The 21,455-nt window shown below is 27.1% G+C and overlaps 2 protein-coding genes across 2 annotated transcripts; both read left to right on the forward strand.

Moving 5' to 3' along the window:
• Positions 1-1,344: 1,344 nt before the first annotated feature.
• LOC112702308 (uncharacterized) lies at positions 1,345-2,387 on the forward strand. Its single transcript, XM_025753287.3, has one exon. It carries the CDS (start codon positions 1,596-1,598, stop codon positions 2,217-2,219), a length of 624 nt encoding a protein of 207 aa, XP_025609072.1. The 5' UTR covers positions 1,345-1,595; the 3' UTR covers positions 2,220-2,387.
• Positions 2,388-13,971: 11,584 nt separating this feature from the next.
• On the forward strand, positions 13,972-16,107 carry LOC112702309 (LOB domain-containing protein 15). Its single transcript, XM_025753289.3, has 3 exons — positions 13,972-14,114; positions 14,411-14,678; positions 15,361-16,107. Exons 1-3 carry the CDS (start codon positions 14,101-14,103, stop codon positions 15,766-15,768), a joined length of 690 nt encoding a protein of 229 aa, XP_025609074.1. The 5' UTR covers positions 13,972-14,100; the 3' UTR covers positions 15,769-16,107.
• The last annotated feature ends 5,348 nt before the right edge of the window (positions 16,108-21,455 follow it).

Raw genomic sequence — 21,455 nt, forward strand, 5'->3', positions numbered from 1 at the left:
CTCCAATATGTGTACATTGACCCCCACTGCCCATACTAACAAATTTCTACGTTTTCATTTGTGGAAATGGAATCATGCATGGACCATGACATTGTCTTCATTTATTACAGTGTTACACGCGTAACCAAATTCCTTTTTTCCCCTCAACTGTTTTGGCCATCATTAATTAATTCATCAATGATTTATTTATAGACGAGCCACCACACTAAACCACATGTCAATTTCTGAATCAATGTCCCCACTCCATACACTTCCAAAATTAAATTGAGCAGCTAACCCTTCTATCCATCCCATTTCATACTTAATTGTTTATCAACTACTATATTTCAGGCATTAAATTTCTCCTTAATTAATGGGATCCATTCAAAACAATTCCGATTATTAAATGGGTTTAGTTTATCTGTGTTTTAAGAGCACAAGTTAAGGTTGTTCATAATAAAAAAATTTAAATATTTTATTTTAATAAATACATTGAGAATTTAATTTTTATATATTTTTTATAAAAAATTTTTAATTTATAACTTTGTCATATACTCTAAAAACACATATATATTAACTAAACTCTTATTAAATTAATCAAACATCTTCTTAACTTCTTGATTATTAATTATTAAACCTTCATCAGCTTGAATTAATGCGCATATGAAGAAAATAATTTCTTAGCAGTACTAATGAGTAATGAGTAATTAAGAATTAACTAATCAATATCTTAGAGATATTGAATTAAGAGGTATTTTTAATAAAATCTAAATATTAAATATATTACTGAACGCATTTATTAAATTGAACATTTATTTTATATCAAAAGTGTGACATATATATTAGAAATGATAATTAATTAGAGTTTAGCTAACATATGTCTTTAGAGCACACGATAAAGTTATAAATTAAAAAAATCTTTATAAAAAAGGATAAAATATCTAAATTTTCAATGCGTTTATTAAAGTAAAATATTTAAGACTTTCTATTACTAGCAACCTTAATTTGTGTTCTTAAGCCACAGGTTAACTAAACCCAATTAATTATAATATTGTTATATTAAAATTAAAAAAAAAACTATTTTACATCCCTTGTTTGAAGGATCAAGAAAATAAAAGATATTATTTTTTACACTAAATTAATACTCTCCAATATAATTCCCATTATTATTAAATTGATCAAACAGACCCTTCCATTATTAAATCTAGGCATAAACCAATTGCCATGTGAAGAAACCAATTCTTTAATAAGAACTAATTAATTATAAAAATGTTAAGTCTACTATATATTTATGTTTAAATATATATATATATTATATGATGATTGATTTTTTTTATTCACATAGCATAGCATAGTTAATTTAATTAATATAGAGAACATGCCATTATTATATTTAAATTTCTCTGTTTTTATTAAGAGAATCAATCAAGTACATGAAGCCATAAGACATTGCCCAAGGTCTTGTAGACAAGACATCAATTCAAACACATGAGAGCATAACCCCCATAAGCCTTCTTTTTCTCCAAAGCCTCCATTTTCAGATCTTAGGCATAAAACATACAAAAAATCTTAGCTTCATCACTTTCCATATTCAACAATATACACTATTACACAAAATGGTGAGTGATGGTAATAGTGTTGAAAAGTCATTTAGAATAAAACAAGATGACAAGTTCTTTTCAAGGTTAATGTCAAAGGAAACTTCCATGGCTAATTCTTCTTCAAGAGTCTTCTATTATGGTGAATCTTCGGTTGCTGCTGTTCCTTTTGTATGGGAAGAACAACCTGGTACTCCAAAACACTCTTTGTCTGAAACATCATTGTTGCCACCTCTTACACCACCACCTTCTTATTATTCCAAGTCCAATCACAATAGAAGAAGAATAATAAGAAGAAATAGTAGTTTATCAAAATCACATAACATGTTCTCATGTATTTTCCCAATAAGGTTTGTGGAAAAGTCCAAGAAGAAGACACATATATTAACATCATCATCATCATCTTTGTCATCACCATCATCATCCCCATCATCATCATCATCATCATCTTCATCATCATCATGGTCATTAGTGTATCCTTCTACTTCTAATTCCTCATGTTCCATCAAAGATCAAGGAAGCCTCTCTTTCTCGGAGTACTCAAGATCTAACAATGATGAAGATGATGGTTCTTTCTCCAAACATAAGGGTTCAAAGGGATTTATTAGAGGCTGCTATCTTTTTCGGAGGAGCATTAATTGAAGAGTAATGATGATAATGCAATTTTAAGTCATGTGCCAAATGTAATGTTATATGTGAAGGTAATTATAAACTTCGTTTCAGAGATTATATAATCATATTGTCCACAAAGATTCACATGTAATAGATTGTGTGTGGCCTTGGAATGTGTCATTCATTATTGATTTCATATCTCATGATGATCAATCTTATAATTATATATGTAATGCTTTAGAATCCTTTTTTGGGGGGAGACAAATCAAAAAAAAAGGAAGAAATTCTATGCAAGAATTTACGAAAACAAAAAAAAGGTAAAAAAATGTGTTAGAAATATAACTATTTATGTGTATCTTTCTATCAATATAAATTTTTAAAAAAATAGTATCATAACATAATATCAAAACTTAGAGTATATCTTCCCATAAACGGAATATCAAGAGTATGTTAGTCATTATGATTATTATTTAGTTAACTATGTTTGTTAAGATTGCACTCTAATTGTTGGTGCTTTTCCTGTTTAGTTGGATAATTCATAACCCTTATATTTGAGCCCATACATATCTCTCGTTTTTGTATTGTAACTTGAATTTTACATATTTTTAAAAAAAAAATTAGGAAGTCAATATTTTTATTAAAATTTGATCAACATTTAATTATTAAAAAAAAATAAATAATTTTACATCATTAGATATAATTTTATACCATTAAAAATATCAATGATAATTAATTAATAGTTACAAATTACAAAATCTATTACTCTTAACACTCTCTATTCTTAAATATTAGTTATCTTTTTTTATTTTGTATATTCTCTCTTCTTTTATGTTTTTGTGGTTCTTCTTTGTTCTTAAGTTTTTGAGCAAGATTGCTCATACTGCTGCCTTGAGCTGTCGTCAAATAAACAATCACATTAAAATTAATTTTTTCATATGCAACATTCACATCGATTGTTATTAAAAATTGATTTAGTAAAAAAAAGGAAAAATTAGGACTTCAGGTCTGATAAAAATAATAAATAATTTATTCAACATATTTTATTTTAAGCATGGAAAGGACCCAGTTGCATAAGTAGTGGTAGGCAAAGTTGGCTTTCCAACGAAGGATACAAATCCTAAATAATTTATAAAAAAATTGCACAAGATTTTAACCGATAAAATAATATTTGTTGGAATGTTAAAAATATAATATAAATTCAGTTGATGAGTCTTGTTGGAATGTTAAAAATATAATATAAATTCAGTTGATGAGTCTCATGGCCTTTATTTTATGGTGAATGTTATCCTACCCTCTATAAAATAACATGTAAGTTATCCTCTGATGTGTCATATTCTAATTGGGTGTTTATTCTAATCTGAGTTATCTTCTTCACTATTTCATCGTCGTTGCGCCTCCAAGCATCGTCTCATTGGTGTTTCCTTTTCTATTTTCAAATCAATTACTCACAATAATTCAACCTATTTGCATTTATTCAATAAACTTTATAGACATTGTTAAATTAAAACTGTTTAAAATTTAAACCCCCTACCTCGATGTCGCAATCGTATTATTTAACTCAAAAATCTCCTTTATCCCCAATCGTGGCAGTAGCAGCGACAATTCCAACGTAACTGGGACCGAGGCAGCGGCACCAACTACGATCACAGCAACAATTTCAACATTTTCGACAGAACACAGCAATACTAAAACAAAGATATTGGCTACCGTAATTAGAAAAAGAATATAACAGAGAAACAATGCTAAACAAAACAAGAGTGAAAGCGTTACAGGGTTTTGACCGGGAGAATCAATGTCAGAATGAAAAGGATGGCGCAACAACTTGTCTTCTCTGGTGACAAGCTTCAACTGTGATAATTCCAGCAAACTCAACAGAGTCAAGAACATCAGAAGCAAGTGCAGGGTTGTTACAGAGCAAACAAGGTTCAGATGTGGTGATTATGATAGCTAGGCACGATTAACTCACCATGAATTCCGACGGCGACCAGGAATTCCAGCGGCGGCAGAGGAAGGGCTCCTCCTCTGTTGCGTCACTTCCTCACACGCGTTGCTTCCTTCCTTTCTGCGGTAGCATCAACGGCGACCTCCTCTCCTTGTTTGGTTCCTCCCAACGACGGTGGCGGCTTCCATCAACGACAGCGGCGGCAAGGCGCGGCGACGGTGGCAACGAAGACGAGCTCCTCTTCCTCGCGTCGCGTCTGTCTCCCTCAACGCCTCTGCAAAGCAAATCTCTCTCTCCTCCGGCGCCTCAACGACAACGGTGACGGCAGTAAGGATCCAGCCGCGTCGTCCCCTCCTCTCTTCCCCTCTTCTCCCTCGAGCTCCCCCTTTTCCCTTCTCTGTTTTCCTCCTCTGAGTGTTGTGTGCGTGTGTTTAGAGATTTAGGGTAGTAAATTAGAAAATTTGGGATATTATTGTTTTTATTAGAAATTTTTAGGACTAAGTTAAAATATACACGAGTAATATAATAATTTTATAAAATATTTGAGATAAAATAATAATTCAAAAATTAAATATAATATTATAAAAATTATTTTTAAAATGTATAAAATTTTATTTATTAATATATCAATGAGTTTAAATAATTATTTTTAATTTAAATTATAAAGTAAATATACTAATAATCACATTTTATAAAATATGGTTTAAATCCTAATATTAATTATCTAAATTAAATCATATAATTTTTTATTATTTTTTCGTCACCGTGACTTTAATTTCAATTTATATGAAATAACTAATTATAATAAAAATTATACAAAAATATTAACTAACTTAAACTTAAAGTATTTATAAAAATCCATTTAATCATTTCTAATAAGTTAATCTCTAAGAGCTCAATTTAATAAAATAAACTGTAATTTAATCACAATACAATTTTTTTAAATTAAATTATATAATATTTCTATTGCTGAATTTTAGTTTTAAATTATATGAAATAACCAATTATAAAAATTGCATAAGAATTGTAATTAACTTAACTCAAAATATTTAATAAAACTAATCAAATTATTCTTAATTGATCAATTTTTAAAAATAAAGAGTTCTTATTAATAAAATAAGTCATAATTTTTTCATAATAAAAATGACTTAAATTAGATTGTACAATTCTTTTTTATTTTTTAATTACTAAAATTATACAAGATATTCCATTATATAAAATTACTTAAGAATATTGATTGGTTTAAAATGAAATTATCTCCGAATTTATTTAATTATTTCTAATAAAATAATTTCTAAAATTATAAAGTTTAAATTTAATAAGATAAAATCACAATTTATTCATTTTTAAATTTTTAAAAATGCGAGATGTTTAGGGATGAAAAAAGGCCAGACGGCCTGCCAGGGGCCTATTATAAAATAGGTACAGGCTCAGACTCTTATAAAAGCCTTATTATGTTAATAAGTCAGATTAACTAATTAGCCTTATAGACCTGTCAGGTCTGCCTGGACCTGTTAATACATAATTACATATATAAATAATTTTTTATTATTAAAAAAATTATGAGATATTTTAAATTTACTATATTTAATTATAAATAATTTTGTATATTTTACATACTTTAAAATTTAATTTTTTTATAAATATTAAATATCACATATTAAATATAAATATGTTTATTAAAAATATTTTTTTTAAATAATATTTTTATTTTTGTAAAAAAAATTATCAGGCCTTTTAACAGGCTTCAGGCCAGGCCAGACTTAGTACTTTAAAAAAAACCATAGCAGGCTGCAGGCCATGTTCAGGCCAATTGACTACATAATAGGCCAAGCCTGTTAAGAACAAAGCCTGGCTTGGCCTGGCCTGTTTCTACCCCTAGGGATGTGTAGGGTAGAAAAAGGCTAGGCGGCCTGCCAGAGGCCTGTAGCTTGGCCTGTGTTTGGCCTGGCCTGACCTGTTATAAAATAGGCACAGGCTCAAACTTTTATAAAAGTCTTATTATGTTAATAGGGCAGGCCCAGACTCACTAATTAGCCTTATAGACCTATCAGGTCTACCTGGACCTGTTAATACATAATTACATATATAAATAATTTTTTTATTATTAAAAAAATTATGAGATATTTTAAATTATTATATTTAATTATAAATAATTTTGTATATTTTACATACTTTAAAATTTAAATTTTTTATAAATATTAAATATCACATATTACATATAAATATATTTATTAAAAAATAATATTTTTTAAATAATATTTTTATTTTTATAAAAAAAATTATCAGACCTTTTAACAGGCTTCAGGCCAGGCCAGACTGAATAACAAGTTAGGTTTAGTACTTTAAAAAAAATCTATAGCAGACTACAGGACAAGTTCAGGCCAATTGACTACATAACAGGCCAGGAAACCAAAATAATAGCCCTTATCATAAAAACAGAGATAGAGGAAAGAAATAGTTACCTTTTATTATTCATGGTGAGGGTTGAGCGTCGATTGAGGGATAGACAGTGACGATTGAAAACTGATGCACTTTCAAACATAATTTACAAATGATGTTATTTTCATCCCAAATTTGCGTGAAAAAATTTTAGCAACTTAGAAGGATAAGCTATAGTAAAAGTATTTAAGACAAATTATAGATAAATTTGGGATAGAATTAACATTTTTCAAAATGCGTCCCAAATTCGTCTGAAGTTATTACGCATATTCAGATGGAATACAGATGAATTATAGTTTCTGTCCAAAATGTGTTGCTAATCTGTATGAAGATTTTGGCGCCATCCAAAAAAAATTTGGCGCCAAAATTTGGGACAAAATTTAGACAAATTTAGGATAAAATATATCATTCCAATGTCTTCACTAAAAATTGTTCAACATTTGTCTCAAATTTGTTCGAAATGAAAAAGTCATTCAGACAGAATAAATTTCGTTTGAAATTTTTGTCCAAAAAAGCTCTATTTCTAGCCAAGATGGCTACTTTAGGATTGTGCAAGGTGTACTAGCCAAGATGGCTTCCTTGATATCATTAAAAAGATTGAAAGGGTTAATAAGAAAGTCTGCGAATATTTAAACAAGTGGTCCTATGCAAGGTGCAACACAGGGCTTGCAAATTTCACGAAGTTTGTGCCCAACCCTGGATTCAAGGCACCCAGACACAAAAAATAAAGATTAGGATGATTATGTTTAGGAAAAGCACGCTGTTTTTTTTTTTTATCTATTTTGTTGATGTTGTTTACAATGCCTAAATCATTGTCCCAGTGTTGGGGATTTTAGTATTTGAATTTTATCAGGTCAATATGTCAACAACTTTGATATACTTGGTGTTTTGCCTCTATAATGTCTTTTTTGAATCAAACATTACTAATATGAATTATGAATTATGACTTTATTGAATTGAGTTTTTTCAGCCTTTTATTTATATCTTATCCTCTGTTACAGACTTAAGAGTAGTTCAAATCCTATCCATTTCTATTTCATTGAAAAAGAAGTCCAGGAACAAAAGTATGCATATAATCAAACATTTTAATTTCCATTTCTTTCAAACAAAATGATAGGAACAAGTACATGAACAAGGAATGCATATAATATGCATGTCATTTGTTTTTTGCTAGATACAGTTGACCCTGCTGTCTATCTAGCTTTAATACAATAACACCAATTACAATCAGCAGCATGAACACAAACATCAAAATTTCTCCCATTTTTAGAATCCTAATTTCAGCTTCTAATTTACCAAATTTTCAAGCCATCTTCATCTTCTATTCTTCATCATCAACTGAATGTCTTGTTCTATCATCACATGGTATGGCATCTTCCAAAACTTTATCAACCCACATAAACAATCCACACTATTTCTTACCCACAGTCTGCACATCAAAAAAAATTCAATCAGCAAAATTTATATCCATAAATACAGTAATCAACAACAATAATGCTTACATTGTAGTTCGGGCAACTCAGGAACGGTCTCCCTGGATTAGAATCCGTCCCTGACCACCGCAGCACCAGTCTCGACCCGCAGGCACACCATTCTGGCAAACGAGCTTCTCTGTTTCTGTTCATTCTCCTCATGATGCTTCCAAACGATCGTGGGTTGTTTGAGCTCCCAGCTGCATTGCTCGTGCTAGCTATAACCTTCGGGCTTCAGAGAGGGAGAACAAAAGAATACAGCACCGATGAGGAGACAGCAGAGTGAACAATGTGACCTTCAAAAAAGGGGATTAGGGTTTTAACTTCACCTGAAGGACCAAATTGAGTCAGAAGAGTTTACTTTGCCACATCAGCTAGCTGTTGTGAGACCCATGTGTCACCAAAACTGCCAGCTAAGCTTTTCGGTTGCGCCACGTGTGCTGAAATTGCCGGAAGGACCACTTTGAGTCCCGGAGTACAAGTTTGGGGATGATTCTAAAGAACTTTTAAGTTCAGAGACTACTATGAGGCTCGAGTGTAATTTCAGGGACTATATTAAGGCTTATCTCAATTTAGGTGATTTGATAACATATTCTTATTTGAAGTAAAAAAAAAAGGTTTTATATGTTTTTATGATTGTTCTAGACATACAAAGTTGTATCTGTTACGAACTATGGATGAAATATACGATATGTTTATTAAGTATAAAATTAAAGTAAAAAATTAATTTGGTAAAAAGATTAAAGTCTAAAACCAATAGAAATGGTGAATATAAATCTAGTCATTTTAATGAATTTTGTAAAAAATTAAATATAATATAGTGTATGAGGTAGCTCATTATATTCTCCTGAATATAATGACATAGTTGAAAGAAAAAATAAAATTAAAAAAATAATGAATATATTATTTATTAGTTTAAAATTATCTTAGCTTATTTTATGTGAGAGGAGAAGTTATTCTATCTACATATTATATATAAAATAGGATACCATACAAAAAAATTAGAAAAAGATTCTATAAATTTTTGGTTCGATAAAATGTCTAATTTAAATTATTTAAGATTATGTTGCTGAATCTTAAAAAAAAAAATTTAAGAATATGTCATTGTGCGTTTATTGAATACGCTCAAAATAACCGTACATATGGTGTGGGACTTTAATTTGCTGATTGCTAAAATAATTTTCAAGTTGCTAGTTGCAATACCTTATAATTTGGATGTAAGTTTCACTAGTTTCATTGCTTATTGAAGGAGTTTATCATGCTAAAATACACATAATTTGTTGATCGTATGTATACTAGCTAGCGAAATATCTAATTAACGAGTAATATTATATGAGTAATAAAATTTATTATTTTTTGGTTATTATTTAATTAATAAAAATATTTTTATACATAATATTTAAAGAATACGGTATTGACCAAGTTCTAAATTTTAAATGTTAAATACTAAATTTTAAATTTTAATAATATAAAAATAAAATATTAATTTAAAATATTAACTAATATTGATAAGAGTATTAGTCCTTAATATTTCTCGTATCAATATGTGTAACTTCATGGTACAACAAACAAAATATCTTAATAAACAAAAAAAGAAAACGAAAAAACTTTACATTTAAAACGAACTGAAAAATGATAATTTTTTTTATTTAAAAAAGACCTGATTCTTATCTATCAAATTATTAAGTAGAACTCTTATGTATTTAATTTTGAATAGTAGTTCTTCTTAAATACTCCATAGCTAAACTAATTTTAATGACTAAATATAAATTCTACACTTTTTCACCATTGGCTGTTCTATTTTTGCTGGAAAAATGATCCGTTGCAATTTATGAAAAATAACATACGTTAAATTTCTAGCAGATTCAAGTTAAGGCTACATTTATATTTGTCTAGTAGTGAACAAATATTTTAGAAATTGAATCAAATTTTAAAAAAATGAAAAATGAAAAATTATTGTTTGGTCATATATAAATGATGAATACTGAATAGTCCTAGACCCCAAACAAAATTGTTAAAACAAACACATTAATATTTAGGCAATATTTTGTCCATCAAATTGACCCTTTCAATATATATTTGTATCTTGAAACTTATGATGCACGGATAACACTGACACGGATGCGGGATACGATACGATATGGGACATGCCAACATGCGAATTTTAAAATCTTACATAATACAGGACACGCATACATATAAAATATAAAATATTTTTTAGATAAATCATAATGATATTTTAATATTTTATTGATATTAAAATATAAATTAATTTTTTAAATTATTTTTAATGTCTTATTTTAATTATATCAAGTATTTAAAATATTTTTTGTTTTAATAAATAATAATATATACTATATCTAAATTTATTTTAAGAATATATATTAAGAATAAGACCGGACACGCTGATACGTGATGGTATTTAGGTGTGTCCAAATGTGTCCGGAAAAGAATTTTTTACTTTTTATTGAGACACGATTTAGACACAGCAAACACGCATGTCAGACGAATGTCGGTGAGTGTCGTATCCAAAATATATCCGATATACAGACATGACAACTCAACAAAATGTCCGTACTTTATAACTTAAAACAAATGTTTGTTTGATATTTTTAGAATATGAAAATAATTATTATATTGCAATCAACTGTTGATATTAATTAAGAGAAAATTAATAATAACTAAGAATCCAAATTGGCAAATTGGCCACCCTGTAAATTGAAGCAGTTTTAAAATCGAAAATATTTGATAACAAAAAATTAATAAAACATAATTAAAATTAACTTATCTTATTTAATATTTATTAATTATTATAATAATTAATAAATATTAAATAAAACAAATTTTGAATATTTTTTTATATATATATATGCTGGTGGTGGGTTCTAGGGTTTAGTGCACTCATAAAGAAGGAGGAGGAGGGAGTAGCTAGGTAGTATTAGAGAGAAGAGAGTCTTAAGAGTTAGGTTTTGAGGAGAAGAATTGAAAGAAGACAAGGGTGCGATTTATAAGGCTAAAAATACGGGTCAAGCAATAATAGAGATGGTAGCATTTTAATTTCTTAGAATCTAAGCATCCCCTTTTACGAAGTTTAATGCCACACCTCCAATTACACTCCTTCTTTGTCCCTTTTTCCTCTCTTTCACCACCCACTTTGACACCAACACTCCTCAAAATCCTAACTGAAATAAAACAAAGAGAAAAATTAATTTCAAGAAAAATAAACATTATTGTTCATATCTACAATAATACTACTATATTGGAGTGTTGGAGTGTCGGCATATGTTCTATTTATAATAAATTTTTGGAGAGCCTAATTGCTGAATTTTTTTTAATAAATATAGATAATTAATTTTTAAAAAGTTAATATTAATTAATTTTTATTGTAAAATTATTTTTCAACTCTTATTTTATTTTGAAAATTTAGAATTTAAGATTAAAATTTAATTAGCATCTATAATTTAAAATAAAAAAATAATTCAAAAAATTAATTAGTATTAGCTAAAAAATATTGACTTCTTATTTTTTTTTTTTTGAGACGGGAAAAAGGGGATGTGTCATAGAATAAATATTTTTTTAGAAAATATTGTAAGAAAAAAATGAATGAATTTCAATTATCCATTATTGCAATTTAATTTGTACATAGAAATTTATCTCATTTATATACTCACATAGAAACTTTACTCTTTTTTTTTATTTGTCATATTTCATTTTTTTTAATTGAATTTCAGTTTATTTGACTTATACTAGGGCAATATATATTCACTATATATAAAGTAACCCTTAATTATTACAGTGAAAAAGTAATAAAGGAGAACAAGTGTCAAATTATATATTTATTAGGATGTGATTTCTGTTGAATCCAAACCTTACTCCACCTCTATGGTGTTGAGTCTTGTTCATAAAAAATGTCAAATATTTGAAGTAAAGAAGTATTATTGGTAACAAATTAAAGTAATAAAAATATCATTTATGACAAACACAATTTTAAATTAATATACTAATACCTAAATACGGATCGGATCGGAGTATTTTCCCCCATATATGATCATAATTTTATATATTGAATTATTGACCTATAATGCTTCTATAGATTTCGTCATGTACGAGAAGGCATTAAGATGTGCATTTTGGAAATTAAAATAACGCTGTTTGTCAAAAGAATAAATGTAGCTTTAAAAAAAGTTCTTATTTTAGTTTAAGCAAACTAAAATGAAAATTAGAGTTTTTTAAACTAATAATAAGTAACTGTGTGTGGTGTGTGGATTCTTAAATAATTAATGTCCTCATCAAATGATTTTCTCTAATGAAAATTTGGGTGGAATGTCCTATATCAATCAACTACGCAACAAGATTCATTGTCTGCTAAAGATTTGCAACTTATCTTGGAAGGTTTCCAATCTTTTCATCTGGCTTAAAAGTTCCTAAGAGCAATTACTCATTTCATAATCAGGAATAGCAAGATGAATTATTGTACCTGACAATTATTACTATATTAATTAGGATGTTTCGAAATTTTTATTTTATTTTTCTATTTTTAAGAGTTCGTATATTTTTCTCTTTGAAATAGATAATATTTTTTAAAAGAAAAATTTAAGGACCAATAATTTTAATTTATATTAACCAACATTTTTAGCGAACAACTTAATATCTTTGTCAACAGTCAAATTATATTTTTAGTTAATACTTTTAAATATTATTAGTTAATTATTGATAAAAAAATAATAAATTGAACTGAGCTGTAGCATTAGTAATTTTTAAACAATAAACAAATAAAATACATATAAAGATAGTTACAAATCAAAAGATATGTTCAAATAACATTATATATATATTTTTATACTTTGGTACGGCTAAGTATATCATCAAGTTTTTTTAGATGTTTAATTAAAATCATATTGAAATAGTTTTTTAATAATTTTTTAATGAAAAGGATATATACTCAATAGTGATTTCTATATTTAAAATTTAAATGTATTTAAAAAATTGGGTTAAAGTTGTTGATATTCTAAAAACTCTCTTCCCGAACATGCTGACTTATAAAGGATGTAATCTAAATTATATTCACTTATAATCTTAGATATATTCTGCACAAATTTATTTAAATCGTCTCTAAATTCTCCTTTCAAATATTATAAATAGTTTAAAACATGTTTAAGGTATGTTATCTCTGTCTTTAATTTGTATATCTTTAGTTATTATTGACTTGAGTGTCAAAATTGCAGTTTTGTGTTCCATTCCTATAAATTTATGTTTTAGGATTACGAGAAGAAATCTGACCTTACCTAAAAAAATAAAAAATAAATAAAAATTCAAGTGACATCTTTATTAATCTATACATGCAAATAATGAAACAAGGCTGATGATTTTAATTAATTAGGGTTGTGTATGCATTTGGTGGTATTTAGGGTTAGTTTGGTACCTCATTCAACGCGGTGGATAGCTGCATACCAATTCCATTTCCGTGGAAGCTAGAGCCTCACATATACCTAGCCTTTCCAAAATCATGCAATATATTATTAATCTTGTTGATTTTATTATTTAAACACTTGTTTATTTAATTAATAAGGTTATATCAAATAATATATATATATATAGAAGAGTGTAAACAAAATAAAAGAGTGCCCATTTAAGAAGCAAGAACCACATGCATGACGGTAATGGAATCACAAGAGTCGATTAATTAAGAAAAGTCAAACACATTTAAGAACTCGCACGTGAGCAATCAGTCATAGATAAAACAATATATATTCTCTCTTGCAATGAATTTCTTCCTGATACTGAGAGTTATAACCATATATAATTCCTAATGATAAACCTTGTATATCTAGTTCAATAAATTAGCACTATATATATATATTATTTATTTTATTTTAAAATAAATAAATTGAGCTGGTGGTATAGTGACTGGTTAGTCCTTGAATACCTTGCCTTTTAAGTACACTCATAATTTTCTACCCATATTTTTCTTTCTTCTTCTACCCCTTGGAACTTTAATTTTTCTTAGTACCTACCTATTCTCTTTATAACTCATCATAAGTGGGAGCATGCCTGAATGTCCAGAGAAAGGTAAGTACAAAAACCTGCTTCAATTTCAATACAAATTTTCAAACAATGCTCAGATCTATAACAATTTTTTTTTCAAAAAAACTTTTGTCGGTTAACCTAGTACTATGACAAAATTTTTATTAATCTAGTACTTGTAAGAAACCAAGTTCAAAATAAATTCCTAATTCTCTCAATATCTGAAAATAATTTATTTGATAATTAATTATGATAATTTTTTTTTTTGGTGTCATTCCAATAATTTCGTAATTTTTGGATAAGTAGTTTCATGACAGTTTCTGTTTGATACGATCTGATAGGGAGAGATCAGATGATGAGATAGGGAAGAAGATCAAGAGGGAAGGAGAAGGTCAAAAAGGAAGGAGACAACACATGTTAGATAGTCAACAAGAAGGTGCTTCTGGAGGAACCCTAAATACAATCACCCCTTGTGCTGCATGTAAGCTCTTGAGAAGAAGATGTGCTCAAGAATGTTCCTTTTCTCCTTATTTCTCTCCTCATGAGCCCCAAAAGTTTGCTTCTGTTCACAAAGTCTTTGGTGCCAGCAATGTCTCAAAGTTGTTAATGGTAAATAACAAGAATAAATACTACTCTATTTAATTTGTTTCCTTATGTATATTGTTTCTCACATTTTAGTAGTAATGAATCATGTATCTGAACAGTGAGTGACCAAAAATGTCCTGTTCAATAATAACTATTTCAAAACAAGATAATAAATATATTCAGGGATAAAAATATTTTGAAAAGAAAAACATATATTTTAAAAATAAGCAAAATATTAATTGGTTATATTTTTTTAATTTAATTTTTATACAATATAAAAGACACACAACTAATCGTGTATTGTTATATCAACAAAATTAATTTTAAATAAAATTCATTATTTAAAAGGTCATCTAAACGCATAAATCTGATTAAAAAATGTATAAATTTTTTTATAGTATTGGTTAATCAAAATTTTTTTTTATGTAAACGATTTTTCTATAGACATGATACATGACAGGATATAATGGTGTCATTTGATTCATGTAGCTGACCCTACTTAGTGGGACAAGACTTTGTTGTTATTGTTGTTGTTGTCGGTTAATCAAAACTAAATATTTTTAATTCAAAATCTGAAAATAAACATTAAAGGCAAAAAAATTTGTTTTTTTTTTTTTGTCCTATCTCAATTTCAAGTATCATACTCCCAGTTGCTATTTTTCAATTATTGAATTACTATTAATAATTTCTTATAATATGTTGATAGGAAGTGCCTGAGAATCAAAGGGCTGATGCTGCAAATAGTCTAGTTTATGAAGCAAATGTGAGGCTAAAAGATCCAGTTTATGGATGCATGGGTGCAATCTCTTCTTTGCAACAACAAGTCCAATATCTAATATCTGAACTCAATGCTGTGAGGGATGAAATAATCAAATACAAACTTAGGGAAGTTAATAATGCCATCATACCCTCATCTTCTCATCATGTAATGCTTCCTTCTTCATCATCATCGGAGGTCGTATCGATCGCCGTTCCGCCACCTCCGCCGCCACCTAATGATGACATACTTCCTCCTAATTCTTCAACTTCTTCTTCCATGGTTTACCCCCAACAGACTGATGATCCTTCCAATTATGGGACAATTTCAAGTGATAATATTTCCTATTTTGGTTGAATTTGATAATCAAGATAGATGATTAGGTGTTAGATATTATTTATACATAGTTCTCTCAAAGATGCATTATTAATCAGGAGGAATTAGAAAAGGAGAATATTGTTGCCACATGCTCCTAATTAATTTTGTTAATTATGATTGGATGTGGCCTGTGAGGTCAAAAGTTTCCCTCTATATATAATGGTAGAAACTCAGGTGCAATCGACATCACATGAAGTTGATAACTGAGAACTGTTAAATAATTTAACTGATTTGACTAAATTTTTATCTAACAACTCTCAGCTATCAACTTTACGTGAAGTCGACTGTATCTGAACTTTCACCGTATATAATAGTTTATATTGTTGTGTTAAATGCAAGTTTTGTTTTCTTCTACCATACATATTAGAAAAAAAACTTATTATTAATCGTGTGATTTACTCGGTATTTTATTTTCTCTGGATATAAAATTATATCAGAAAAATATGTATAGAAAAAATAGTTTTGTTTTAAGATAATATAATATTTCTTCTATTTTTTTATCTATTTAAAATATAATGAGATAATAAAACTTCTTTCTTTGTATTTTTTTCTTCTTCTATTGTCTTAATATATTGTATTTTTGCCATTACAATTTTTTTCCTCAAAACATCGATTTTTTTTAGTGACGATAATTTTAACAGTTATTATACTAAAAAATAACATTTTTAAGAAATGTCATTTTCAAGAGACGTTGAGAACGCTATAATCTTGAACGTCATTTTAAATACTACGACAGATTTTTTTAAAACAGTTATAATTGTCATGTTTAAGACGGCATTATTTTATCATATTTAAAATTAGATAAAATGTTGGCTTTTTAATGTTTAAAACCAATTAAAATAATGCTTTTTAGTTATTTTAAATTGTGGTTGCAAATAATTTTACCTAATTAAAATATCAATTTTTTAGTGGTGTAAAATAGAAACCGTCGTTTTTATTTAGTCTAAATGACGGATTTTTTATTATTTAAAATAGCAGTTAAAACTAGTTATTTTATCTCATTAAAATAATATTTTTATATCATTTAAAATAGTAATTGAAATTGTCATTTTTACTGGATTAAAAAACAATTTTTATTGTTTAAGAAGAAGAGAATGAGAATTTTATATACAAATTTAGAAGTAAAAACGCGAAATGCAAATAGAGAAAATACATTAAAAAAAAAAATCTCAAAACGAATACTCAATGAAACAGGATACAGAAAAAGCTCACACAACATCAATCGCATTGATGGAAGCTCTAAAGCATCACAGTGGAGAAGTTCACTCTCAACACACTCTAATCACGATGTTTTGATAAGTTGGCTTTTTTTTTATTAATGACAACAGATAGTGACGGTCTAAAATCACCAAAAACCATCACTAATAACTACAAATAAATTATAAATTAATATAAACCGTCTTTAATTCACAAATATTAATCCTAATTGACATCTATATAAATAGATAAAATATTTATTAGTCTCATAAAATATTAGTAGCAAACAGTTAAAAATATAATTATTTATATATTTCTTTCTCTTAGTTTAAATTTTAAAATTAAATAGAAAATTGTAAATTACATAATCTAAAAATAGAAACTAAATATAGCGAAAATCCTGCCCCACTAATACTACATTATATAGCTAAAACCCATGTCATGATTGCTTAAAACTTGTGCCATCTTCTTCGTGAACCATTTCTATTTTAACAAATCTGGAATCATCTCATCCTTTTATTCTTGTTTTCTAAACAATTTAAGATAGTTTTACCTTATTATATGCCTTTTTCATGAGCTTAAATTATTTAAAAAAAATTTATAACATAGTATCATATTTTCTATAATTTAAAATTTGAGACTTTGATTTTTATTGACTCCAAAAAAAATATTGCAACATAAGACAAATAAAAAAAACATACAAAATTTAGACAAAATAAAAAATATGATCAATTGTATGATAAAATTAATTATATATGGGTCGCATATAATTTGGGATTAGAATTTTAAATACATATATTAATGAATTAGTTTAGAGACTTATTATGACTACAATTAAATAATTACATATATACGAAGGATTATTCTAACTTATAAAAAGACTACTTATGATTGATCAAATTTTCTATACGTATTTTGATAAACGAAGAGATTGATTAAAAAAAATTCTTATTTCTGAGTTGATCATTGAATATATTTTTTCTATTTTAAAATAAGTGTTGCTTTAATTTTAACTTTTAGATTTATTAAAAAATTAAAATATTCATCGAAAAATTAAAGTAAAAGCCGTACATATTTTAAAAATGAAGAAGTATATGGTAATGATGACGATGAATGAACAAAAGATTTTAATAATGCATGATTTATTTCCAAGTTCTTGAAGTAGTAATCACGTCCATGTGAGAGAGAGGATTCCAATGCAAGATTCAAGATATTCCAAGAAGGAGCATGCATACTTGGATCTCACTTAACTCTTCTTGCAATTGCCAACATATTATCACCACCACTAATATTACATTTATTTCTTCAACAGACTTTCATTGTTTTTTTTATATATATAATTATTCAAATACTTTCCCTTATCTAAGAATAACAATGAGTAAGATAATATAGGATTTGAATCTAATTATAATTCTATATATAAGTCGAGATTTTTATATAAATTCAACTCTATTTTATTTGTGAATTGAGAATATTTTAATCTTAATCCTATTCGTTATTAATCCACATGTACCCGACTTTACCTACATATTATCAAAAAGATGTAACATTGTTATATAACTTGATGATAATTTAAAATATAATTAAATTTTATATAAAAAAAAATACGTATTAAATTATCAATTAATGATCTTCTCTTAGTAACTAAAGATCTTTGTATTTAGTGAGAAGTCTTTGTTTTAACATCTACTTGAAATATATTTTTATATAAGTATACAACATATACATATATAGGATGCGGGTTAGTCAGATAGGGTTGAGACTCAACCCGTACTCATACCCAACCCACACTGCATCCAACCCGCACCATATCCTACCTGCTATGAATCGAGTTGGCAACTCTATCTATTGAGTTGGATATATTGTCATCCCAACCCTTATCAACCGAAATGTTTTAAAAACTAATTGTATAAAATGATATTAAAATTTTTATTACCTAAAAGTTACTTCGATCTTTGGTGTCTTCAGAGAAAAAAAAATTAGCATAGGTCCATTAAAATAAAAAAAATTATGCAAAAAAAAAATCCAATTAATAAAAGCTAAATTAAGAAACATTTTATTGAAAGTTTCTTTTGTTTTTTTTTGTTAATTCACAGTATCTTCTAATCCAATAAAAATTTGGTCATGACGATATTAAAAGTTAAAATTGGACTATGTCAGCTAAAAAACAAACGAGCAAAATTAAAAAAGTCAAATGGAGTACTCTGTTTAGCTTTTATTTAATATTTATATTTTTTTGTAAAATTATATAATTAGAATTTTCTTCATGACAAAAAAAAAAATTCCTTTTTACAATGTATTTAATCTAATTTTCAAAAAACAAAAAGTATATTTGTTACACATAAATGGACTTTCAATCTTTCTCCAACTACTTATGATGTCAGATCTTGTACGTATATGTAAAGCGTTTCTAGCACATTTTATTTTTTCACAAATAAGTTTTGTAAGTAAATTAATGAGATAGATTACTTTTTTTACTATATATATATATAAATGCTACTTTATCTTTTTTAAAATAACATATAAATTATTTTTTTTATGTGTCATATTCTAATGGATGTTTATTTATTTTAATTTTTTAGTAGAATTTATTGGATGACTAATTTATCTAATATAATTTAAAAAAAATTGATTTCAGATCATTAAAATTCGTTGAAAATTTAACAAAATATTTAAAAAATAATGTTATATATTACTCTTTTATTTTTCACACAAAATCTTTGATTTTTAACAAAAATTAAATAAAAATTCAGACCTTCATAAAAAATAATTGCAAACTAACTACATTAATTTTTAAAAAACAAAGTATAAAGTGTTTCAATTTTTTCCTTTTTTTATATAATTCGAAACCAAATTGTATATAATAAATTTTCAAATTTAAAGATCAACTTGACATGATAAACTTTTTAAATTAAAAATTTTTACGGTGACACAAATTTGTGTTTTTTATTTTTAATTTGTTACATCAATATTTTAGTTTAGAATTAAGTTAATATAAAAAAAATTTAAATTAATATTTTAATAAATATATAACAAATGTATTAAAATAAATATCAAATTAAAATATAACACATCAGAAAGAATAACTTATATGTTATTTTAGAGATAATAGAATAGCATTTACCATATATATATATATATATATATATATATATATATATATATATATATATATATATATATATATATATAGTATGGTATGCTAGTCTTGGATTACTTTCTAGATATATTTTTTAATTTTTATAACTCCAATATATTTTAATTATTTTCTTAATACAAGCATATCAATTGAAGGTCTCGTCGTCTCTGGTTGAATATGACTCCTATTATATAAATTTGTTTCAGTTGAGTAAATTAATTAGACTTCATGCAATACCATATTGTCGCAAAGACGCAAAGTCCCACTACCATTCCCCTAAACCTCAAAATGTTGCTAATATTTTCTACCATACTCACTTGCTACCATCTTACCTTAACTAAACCATCTAAATCCCAACTAAATTTCGGAATGTTACTGCATACACTACATTTCTACAGATATTATCTTCTACACCGACAAGTATTAAAACTATTATCATAATTAATATTTTGACATCGCAACCAAATATTAATAAATTTTTATTTTAGAAGATACGTAAGTTAGAATAATTAAAATTTTGATTCTTTCAGAAAAAATTACCACTATTTGCCTCTTTTTTTATCAAAGAAAAAACTGTCTTGATTTCTTTTTTCATTCTTGAATAAGTGATAATTTAGCAATTCTTATGAAGAAAATTTTTGGACATCAAGTTTTTTTTTTTAATCATTGTGGTTCCGGTATGAATAAAAAAGGTTTTCATTAATTGTTCATGAAGTCTTAAAAGAAAATTCTCAATACTAAAAATAAAGAAGACCGCACTAAAAAAAGTCGAATTCTACATAAAAGAAAAAATATAGTAGAATATTCAAGAAGTCTAAAGCCTGTAAAGACTCAGCCAGATAAAGATGAGTGTGCCGACTTGAGATTTTGGCATTATAACCCTGAAGTGCTGTCAAGATCGGACGTTGGTCCTTAAAGTCTTCTAAGATAGGTTCAACGCCTTCTCCTAAATTCTGCTAATGCTCCTCTGATTTCGTTTTTAGGGGGCATCAGGGTCCGAGTAACCACTACATAAAACATACAAAGACAAGCAACATAGTAAATCAAACACCATCCACCACATATTATATGCATGGGATAGATATGATAAAAAAAGGAAACCATAAAATGATTCTCACTCCCAGTAGTCTGAATCCGAATCTTCTCCATCAGCTTCAGCTTGCTTGCTTCAATGTCAAAATAAAAAGAGAGCAGTCATTATAATGTCACACACACACGATTTAAAAGATAGTAATAAAATAAGACCTCAATTCTAATGATCTTGACTTGATAGCACGCCCATTTGCAAGACCACAAGATTTACATCACAAGGGAACGATTCGGCTAATAT

The sequence above is a fragment of the Arachis hypogaea genome, chromosome 7, assembly GCF_003086295.3.
Source record: "Arachis hypogaea cultivar Tifrunner chromosome 7, arahy.Tifrunner.gnm2.J5K5, whole genome shotgun sequence".
Taxonomy (NCBI): Eukaryota; Viridiplantae; Streptophyta; class Magnoliopsida; order Fabales; family Fabaceae; genus Arachis; species Arachis hypogaea.

Bases quoted from the DNA above. Each gene is read 5' to 3' on its own strand.
- LOC112702308 (XM_025753287.3), top strand. From the start codon at position 1,596: ATGGTGAGTGATGGTAATAGTGTTGAAAAGTCATTTAGAATAAAACAA.
- LOC112702309 (XM_025753289.3), top strand. The intron at 14,679-15,360 runs GTAAATAACAAG...ATATGTTGATAG, and splicing joins ATGTCTCAAAGTTGTTAATG to GAAGTGCCTGAGAATCAAAG.